The sequence below is a fragment of the Cervus elaphus genome, chromosome 20 (genome assembly GCF_910594005.1).
Source record: "Cervus elaphus chromosome 20, mCerEla1.1, whole genome shotgun sequence".
Taxonomy (NCBI): domain Eukaryota; kingdom Metazoa; phylum Chordata; class Mammalia; order Artiodactyla; family Cervidae; genus Cervus; species Cervus elaphus.
The window spans coordinates 96,056,900-96,066,230 of record NC_057834.1 but is presented as its reverse complement, the minus strand read 5'-3'; the positions used below and the strand labels follow the sequence as shown (position 1 = coordinate 96,066,230).

Sequence of the window (9,331 nt, the reverse complement as noted above, 5' to 3'; positions counted from 1 at the left end):
AAGGGGAGGAGATGCTGGACGGCATCACCGACTCAATGGACATGAGTTTGAATAAGCTCCAGGAGTTGGTGATGGACAGGGAAGCCTGGCGTACTGCAGTCCACGGGGTCGCTAAGAGTCATACATGGCTGTGCGGTAGAACTGAACCGAACTGAACTGGTTTTATTAGGTGATTCATCAGTCTGGCAGCATCCCATCTGCAACTACAAAGGCAAGAGGTGATACAAAATGGAACTCTTAAAAGATGGGTGGGGCAAGATCATTAGAAAAAGAAAAGAAACTGTGATTTGAGGCTGGTGTTAGAAAACGCCGCGGGAGAAAAAAAAGCCGCCTCTAAGGACCGGTGGTAAAGGCCTTTTATTAAGCATCGCTCTCGGGCAGAACTCCCGGGGGCTGGTGAGTGAGGAGACAAAGGGAGTCTGCAAGGTATGAGGGGTGGGGAGGGGTTTTATAGTCCGGGCCGGGCGTCCAGGCCAGGTCTTTTCATATAAGGAAGAAAGCGCGGGCTACAGCGGTGGTCAGTGTCCGAGGGCTCTAAGTTGGTACCTGATTGGACCAGGCTGCAGGGGGCCAGCCCCTGGAAGTTTAGCCAGCCTCCGGAATTTGCCTTGCAGTACTTTCCCGGGGGCATGCCCCAACCTTTCATCCCGGCCTTTTAGTTATAGGACAAGGGGCGCCGGTTCTCTCTGGCTTCTTCCTGCTGAACGGGGGCGGCGAGGGGTAGGGTGTGGCCGGGATGACAGGGAGCGTCTGCCGTTAATTTTGTCACAGAGTGTCCGTTGGAAGCCCTTGGTACTGCTGTTGCAATACCATCAGCTGAACCGTGTTGAGCCGCTGTTTGACGAAGGCCAAGAGCTTATTTAAGAGACAGGGCCTGAAAGTTAAGAGCAACAAGAGGATTATGAGTGGTCCCATTAAGGTCGAGAGCAGGGTGGTCAGCCAGGGGGAGTTTTGGAACCATGATTCGAACCAACCTTGCTGGGCTTCCCGTTCCCTCTTTCTGCGCTCTAGTCCTTCTCTTACTTTAGCCATGGACTCTCTTACTACCCCTGTATGGTCTGCGTAAAAGCAACACTCTTCTTTGAGGGCTGCACAGAGGCCCCCTTGTTGTAAAAAAAATCAGGTCTAGGCCTCGTCTGTTCTGTAACACCACTTCTGACAAAGAGGTTAGGGATTTTTCCAAGGCCATCATAGACTTTTCTATTCGTGCAATGTCTTCATCAATGGCGACTCTCAGGGTGATTAGGCCCTGATGTTGTGTAGTCAGGGAAGCAATGCCCGTGCCCGTTCCGGCCGCCTCCAGGGCGAACAGTGTTGCTAGAGTAATAGCTGTAACGGGCTCCCTCTTATGTCTAGGAGCTGGGGTATCTTGGTCCCAAAAGTTGTAGAGGACCTCTTCTGGGTGGTATGTAATTTTGGGTACTACTACTACCATGACACAGAATTCTCTGCTCTGGTCGAAGACAGCCAAATGGAGACAGGGCGTCAGCCCAGTCCGTGAGCATACCCACCACCCCCCGATTTCGGGAATGACGTAGGTCTTATCGGTGAAGTTGGTGTCATTGTCAGTCTGGGCGCACAGGGTTTGTTTATCTGTAGGAACCGTGCCTAAGCAGGTCCCCGAACCCCATACTTGTTTCATGGTAAGGCCCACCTTGCGGTCTCCCCAAGAGCACTGTGGTGGGTTAGAGAGAGTGGATAAGTTGTAGGTGGCATTTAAACCCACGGCCTCGTAGTAAGGTGGGTGTGAGGTGTAGCAAAGCCAGCAGGATTGAGTCGCATTAGGATTGGAGTGGTTAAGGGCCCCGTAGATTTCTTTGATCAAGGCCCACAGGGGTTCTTGGGTTTCTGGTGGGTCTGTCTGGGTTAGCTGAAGAGAGGGGGTAGGGGTAGGCGAGGTCACAACATTTGAGGCATTTGTCCCTTGTGGTGAGGGGCGGGGGGGTGTAATAATCTGGTTGGGTCCCATAACATGGGTCTGGGCGGGTTGTAGGACTTGCTGAACATACAATGTTGCACTATTGCTTCCCGTACCATAGGTATCATATATCACTACCCCCCAGGACAGCCCGGAAATCCATCTATTTTCAGTCCGTCCCTGCTGTGTGAATGATAGTCGGATCTGGTCGCTGCATTGCCCTGGGTTGGAGGGTCGTCCCTGCCAATCTGATTTTGGAAGAGGACCCGTGAAGGACATATTGATCAGGTCTGGCCTGGTCACCGACCACTTCCGATACCCATCATTGGAAGTGACACAGCCCCAGGATTTACAGTAGCGGCTCACCATTCCCCCACAGGTTTTTATGTTTTCTCGCTGATGTCCCAGGCAGGCATAAAACCCGAGAGACCTGACCCTACACTTGGAGTATCCTGATTGTTTGATTAACTTTGTAAGGTTAAAATATAAGTCCGGCCACCACTTATCTTTCGGTTGGGTGGCTGTGGTCCGGTTTAGCTCTTCGTAGGTCTCTCCATTTTTTAAGATCCATGTGACTTGAAAAGGCTGGTGGGGGTTTTGGTAGGTGTGCCCCCCTTTTTCCAGGACCCCCAGTACCCCCAGAGTAACCCAGAGTAGAGAGTCCCACATTGTTCTGAGGTTGGGGTGAAGGGGGGTGTGGCGGACAACCAGCCCCGTGGGTCTCGTAGGGATGGAGCTGGTAACCAGGTCAGGGTGTCCAAAGGGAATAGCACCTCAGGAGTAGGAAGCAGATGGCTAGGTATGTGAGGGCCAGGGACAGTCGAAGAGTGGAGGACCAATCGCGGGGGGCCGCGGCCGCTAATCCAATGGCAAAAAGTATGGCCAGAGCTGTGATTGTTAGCAGCCACAGCGGGTGATGCCAGGTCAGCATCGGATATCGGGATGTGGTCCCCCAATTATTTTGGGATTGATGACAGAGGGGTTCGGGTGATGGTCAGTTTGGTCGGCCCCGTGAGGGTGGAGCGGTAGGAGTGACTGGGAGGAGGGGCCTGGGCCGGGGCTACCCCTGTCTCTGGGAGACCCGGGGGAGCTCGTTTGAGCCGGGTCAGGTGATACCAGGGCTCGTGTCCCAGCAGTTTGGCTGCCGTGGGAGTGGTGAGGATTACAGTATGGGGCCCCGTCCAGCGAGGTTGTAGCAGGCGGGGACTCAAGGTTTTTAGCAGTACCTGATCTCCCGGGGCCAGAGGCTGAGTTGGCCCCTCGTCGTCTGTCGGTTGTGGCAGGACCCGGTTTGCGTGTTCTCTCAGCAAGGATCGTAGGAGGGAGAAGAGGGGGAGGTACCCCGCGAGTGGGGGAGCCTCTCCCTCTGGGAGGTGAGTCAGGAGATAGGGCCTGCCGTAGAGCAGTTCAAAAGGGGTCAAACCTGTTTTGGAGTGTGGTGTGGTGTGAATGCGAGTGAGCGCCAGAGGAAGGAGGTCGACCCAAGACAGCCGCAGTTCTGAGGCAAGCTTGGTCAGGTGCGTCTTGATGATGCCGTTCACCCGTTCTACTTTGCCTGACGATTGGGGCCGATAGGGGATGTGGAGATGCCAGTCGATGCCCAGAGCAGTAGCCACCTGCTGGGAGATCTGTGAGATAAATGCAGGCCCATTGTCAGACTGGAGGGAGTTTGGCAACCCAAATCTGGGAATGAGATGGGTCGTCAAGACTTCTGCCACCGCCGCTGCCGTCTCTCGGGCAGTGGGGAAGGCCTCGACCCATCCTGAAAAGGTATCCACCAAGACCAGCAGATAGCGGTAGGTTCGATGTCTGGGCATGTGGGTGAAGTCTATCTGCCAATCTTGTCCGGGCATATGTCCCCTTAGCTGGTGAGTCTCCTGTGGGGGTCGGAGTCCTCCTTGAGGAGAGGTGGAAGCACATGTTAGGCAGGAGTGGTGGACCGCATATATGGTCTGTCTGAGATGTAGGGGAGAAAAGACAGGGCTGAGAAAAGAAAAGAGAGTCCTTGGCCCGATGTGGAGGGTATTGTGGATTTGGGATATTATGGCCTTAGCCTGGAGCTCAGGAAGCACTGGTTTATTATGGAGTAGTATCCATCCCGACGGGTGCCTCTGAGCCCCTTCCTGTGCCAGCAAGGCTCTGGCTTCTTCGCTGGAATAATCTGGGTTGAGGGTGGATCTCAAAGTCAGCAAGGGCTCAGGGGCTTGTTGTAAGGTGATTTGTAGAGCCACTTGATCTGCCATATTATTACCCAGAGCGACACTGTCATGAGTATTTTGGTGTCCCTTGCAGTGTATGATAGCGACCTCTTTGGGCAGAGATAGGGCATCTAACAGTCGAATGATGTGGGGGGCATTACAGATGGGGGATCCTTTAGTGGTCAGGAAGCCCCGCTCTTTCCAGATTGCCGCGTGAGAATGGGCAATCAAGAAGGCATATTTGGAGTCGGTGTAAATATTGGCCCTTTTTCCTTTTGCTAGGTGTAAGGCTCTAGTTAGGGCTGTTAACTCAGCCTTTTGAGAGGTCGTCCCGGGTGGCAAGGGCTGAGCCTCCAGGACTTTTCGGGTGGTTACCACAGCATAAGCAGCCCTTCGGTTTCCATCAGGATCTCGCTTTGAGCTCCCATCGATGAACAAATTTAGCTCTGGATCTGGTAGAGGTTCGGAAAACAGGTTGTGAGGTGGTTGCATAAGGGACTCAAGGACCTCTGAGCATAAGTGGGCTGGGGGTTCTGAGGAGAGGGGGAGGGAGGGCAACGAAGAAAGCGGGTTTAATTGTGGAGAGCGACTCACGGAAACTTGCGGATTGTCCAAAAATACCAGGTGAAACTGCTGGAGCCTGGATTCGCTGAGGTCAGAGAGAAATCTAGAGGCTAAAAGATCGCCAAGGCGATGAGGTGAGAAGATGGTCAGGGGCTGACCATGAATCAGCTTTTTAGCATCAGCGTACAATGTTGCCGCTGCCGCTAGTGCCCGCAGGCAGGGGAACCATCCCCTGGCTGTGGGGTCAAGTTGTTTGGATATGTAAGCAACAGGCAGCAGTTCGGGGCCAATCGGTTGCACCAGGGCTCCAAAGGCTATCCCTCCCTTTTCATCAGTGTATTTTCTACTTTATGAGAGGACGTTTCCATCCCATCGAGGAGACACTCTATCATATAGCGTACCCGCAGCTGGCCGCCACCCCCTTCCTGGTAGTTCCAATCAGGGTCGGTGCCAGGAACTGCCTGAGCTCCCGGGGGGCACTCGGGGGAGGGGTTAGCACAGTGCCGCTGGTCGGCCTGAGCCCTGGCTGCCGTCTAAACGGCCTGCCTCTCTTCGGGGGTGGTGGTAGATCCCAGGATGACATATATGTCCTGCCATGTTAAGGCATAGGCGCGGGTCAGACCAGTAAACTGCTTAATGTACTGAGTGGGGTTGGAGGAAAAGGATCCCAGCTTGGCCTCAATCTGTGCTAAGTCCTGGAGAGAGAAGGGGACGTGGACCTGGGCCAGGCCATCGGCTCCGGCTACTTGTCGCAGAGGGAGTAGCGGGGCTGGGGGAGGGGGAGGGGAGGCCCCTGGAGGGTTGCTATGGGAGCGAGTGTGGGAGCTAACCGGAGACGAGAAGGGAGTGACGGGGGGAAGAGGAGGATACAAGATAGGGTTAATGGCCGGAGAATCTGGGGCTGGCGGTGAAGCCTCAGGGGCGGGAACAGGAGCAAAAGAGGCCGGAGTAGGGTTAGAGGGGGAGAGGTTAGGAGGGGCCAGAGAGGAGGGGGAGGAGGTAGGAACCGGAGAGGAAGGGGAGGGGGCCATGGGAGAGGCGTAGGGAGGGGGGGCCACCAGATCTTCTGGGGGAACAGAGAAAGCAGAGGACTCAGAAGCAGGAGGGGTTGGCTTAGCTCGGGAGGGTGGAGTCGGGGGGGCCATGGTGAGTAGGATCTGGCTAGGAGCACACATAGTGCACAGGGTGGGGCAAGAGCGCAAAGCCCAAAACGCCTGAACATAGGGGACCTCAGACCATTTTCCCATTCTCCGGCAGTAATTATCCAAATCACGGAGGACGTCAAAGTCTAGTGTCCCTGTGGCTGGCCATTGTGAACCATTATCTAGGGAATACTGAGGCTAGGCCTGTGAGCACAGAAAAGTGAGCTGCTTAGGGCGGATATCTCTCTTTAGCCCTAGAGTCTGCAGGTTAGCTAGCAGGCACTCTAAGGGGGTGGAGTATTGGGGATCGGGTTTGGAGGCTGTCGATCTCATGGCGACCATGGGGCGTGGAGGCAACCCCCGCTGTCTGAACGTCTTCGGACGAGTCGAGGGGAGCCGGAGGTCCGTGTAGTCGCGGGGAAGGTCTTCCTCACGACCGCAGGGACCCGGAAAGGCCGAAGCCGGAGGCCTACTCAGCCGCTGGGGACGTCTCCCCACCAGCTGGGGACCGGGAAGGCCGGAGCTGGAGGCCGAAGCCGGAGGCCGAAGCCGGAGGTCTACTCAGCCGCTGGGGATGTCTCCCCACCAGCTGGTGACCGGGAGGGCCCAGTAAGTGCGCACTGGTTACGGAGCCCTAGGATGTGATCGCCAGGGAGGGCAGGCCCCAAAGCCGAAGGGACTTACCCCGTATCCTGCCATCCGGGGGGTTGGTCAGCCGCCTGGGTCCGGGGCTACCGCGGCAGTGGAGCTCGAGGGGGGCCTCAACGGCGAGTGCCGGGGGCCCTCACCTCGGGCCCCACGTTGGGCGCCAGATGTTAGAAAACGCCGCGGGAGAAAAAAAAGCCGCCTCTAAGGACCGGTGGTAAAGGCCTTTTATTAAGCATCGCTCTCGGGCAGAACTCCCGGGGGCTGGTGAGTGAGGAGACAAAGGGAGTCTGCAAGGTATGAGGGGTGGGGAGGGGTTTTATAGTCTGGGCCGGGCGTCCAGGCCAGGTCTTTTCATATAAGGAAGAAAGCGCGGGCTACAGCGGTGGTGAGTGTCCGAGGGCTCTAAGTTGGTACCTGATTGGACCAGGCTGCAGGGGGCCAGCCCCTGGAAGTTTAGCCAGCCTCCAGAATTTGCCTTGCAGCACTTTCCCGGGGGCATGCCCCGACCTTTCAGCTGGCACATCTTTTTTTATGGGGAAGAAAATGCAAGGGTTTTATCGTACAGATTTCCTCTTCTTCCCTTGGGGAAGGGAATTGGGATGCAAAGGGTCCACGTGACAGATTACTTCTTTGGTGTTGTTATTCAGTCATTAAGTCATATCTGACTCTCTGGGACCCCATGGACTGCAGCTCCCAGGCTTTCCTGTCCTTCACTATCTCCCAGAATTTGCTCAAACTCATGTCCATTGAGTTGGTGATGCCATCCAACCATCTGATTCTCTGTTGCCCACTTCTCCTGCCCTCAATCTCTCCCAGCATCAGGGTCTTTTCCGATGAGTTGGCTCTTTGCATCAGGTGGCCAAAGTATTGGAGCTTCAGCTTCAGCTTCAGCATCAGTCCTTCCAATGAATATTCAAGGTCGATTTTCTTTAGGATTTACTGGTTCAAGACTCTCAAGAGTCTTCTCCAGCAGCGCAATTTAAAAGCATCAATTCTTCAATGCTCAGAGCTCAAAGATACTGTTATGTATATCCCTTGAGGCTTTCCAGGTAGCTCAGCGGTAAAGAATTCACCTGCCAATGTAGGATATGCATGTTTGATCCCTGGTTTGGGAGGATGCCCTGAAGAAGGGAATGGCAACTCACTCCAGTATTCTTGCCTGGAAAATCCCATGGACAGAGGAGCCTGGCAGGCTCCAGCCCATGGCATTGCAAAGACCTGGACAGGATTTAGTGACTGAACAACTTGAGGTGGAACCAGGACCCTGCCCTAGGGTTGCACTATTGTTTCTTGACTGCTCCTCCCTTGTCTCTGCAGCCCCTCCCTTCCCTGATTGTCGTTCATTCAGTCCTATCTGACTCTTTGTGACAGCATGAACTATAGAAGGCTAGGCTTCCCTGTCCTTCACTATCTCCCAGAGTTTGCTCAAACTCTTGTCCATTGAGTTATCAATGCCATCCAACCATCTCATCCTTTGTTGTTCCCTTCTCCTCCTGCCTTCAATTTTTCCTGGCATCAGGGTATTTTCCTTTTCCTGATTAGCAACTGCTTGAAAGTTTCCTGTGCCCAGAAGCCCCACCAGGGTCCTGCTCAGTTTCAGGAGTTTCCTATGAACATTAATGTTTTAGAAGCATTGTTTAAAGTAAAATTGAAATCATCTGAGCTGTTAGGTGTGTGATCAATTCAATGTTAGAACCTTTGTCACTTTTCTAATCTCTATTTAATTTGCTCTCTTTCTTAAGTCAATTTTGGTAATGCTTATTTTTCTAGAATATTATCCTTTTCCTGTCTTATCAAATCCATTGTCATAGTTACATAATTATTTTAACATCTCTTACCTTTGTAGTTATATCTCTGTCATTTAAGTTGATGTCTAGCTTTGAAGGAGGGAAGGGGGCAGGGTATAATTGTCAAAAGAACCACAGCTATTGAGGATACAACATAAACTGAGTAGAAACAATTACGCCCAAGTTGGTGGAAGATTCAACTTCCAGTCGACCTTGGACTTTATTGCATCCTAAATGATGCACCCACAGGCACCATGACAGTTCCAAGGTTGATCATAAAAGACTAAAAAGTGGGCAGTGCCCCAATTCCTGGAAATCCCCACCTCTTCCTCAAAATAGTTGGAATAGGAGAAGGAAATGGCAACCCACTCCAGTATTCTTGCCTGGAAAAGTCCATGGACAGAGGAGCCTGGCAGACTGCAGTCCATGGGGTTACATGACTGAGCATGTGTGCACGAGGGTGGAGGGAGATGGGTTGGTAGCAATAAAGTGATAGAACTAAAAAAAAAAAAAAAAAAAAAAGTTGGAATAATCCTCTCATTCTTTAGCCTATGAAATTACCCAGCCCATAAACAGTAACCGCCACTGCACCCCAGAGCTCCTCTCGCCTTCTGAGAAGGCCTGCTTTTGGCCTATGGAATGTGTATCTCTGCTTTCACTTTACTATTGCTTGCTCTTGAATATTTTCCTGCACAAACCAAAGACCCTCCCTTGATAGCCTGTCTCAGGAACTTGTCTGAGACCTGGGACAGGACCATCCTCTCAAATCCCACTTCCCTGCAACCTCTTTACAAAAGATGTTAATAAATCTATTTCTTACTTATCACTTCACTTCCTGCTGAATTCCTTCTGCACTGAGACATAAAGAACATGAGCTTCATTAGGTCCTGAGACAAGTTGTGCAGTTTCAGTAGGAAAATTGTTGGTTTGAGTCTCACCTGAGTTATGGCATCAGCTTCTCTAACAGTTCTTTCTCACTGAGTGGTTATTCTATTTGACCAGTCTAATTTTTCTGTTGTTTAGTCCCAGGCCCTGGTTGGTGAAAGGTCGGGGCATGCCCCCGGGAAAGTGCTG

General features: G+C 52.9%; 1 protein-coding gene across 1 annotated transcript; it reads right to left on the bottom strand.

The window, feature by feature from the left end:
- Nucleotides 1-655: 655 nt before the first annotated feature.
- Nucleotides 656-2,587, bottom strand: LOC122676781 (MLV-related proviral Env polyprotein-like). The gene is made up of 2 exons (XM_043876359.1): nucleotides 1,045-2,587; nucleotides 656-834 (listed from the first exon to the last, which is right to left on the bottom strand). Exons 1-2 carry the CDS (start codon nucleotides 2,585-2,587, stop codon nucleotides 656-658), a joined length of 1,722 nt encoding a protein of 573 aa, XP_043732294.1.
- Between the last annotated feature and the right edge of the window lie 6,744 nt (nucleotides 2,588-9,331).

Coding starts and splice junctions, on each gene's coding strand:
- LOC122676781 (XM_043876359.1), bottom strand. CDS start 2,587: ATGTGGGACTCTCTACTCTGGGTTACTCTGGGGGTACTGGGGGTCCTG. Junction 835..1,044: donor ACGCAGACCATACAGGGGTA/GTAAGAGAGTCC, acceptor TTCGTCAAACAG/CGGCTCAACACGGTTCAGCT.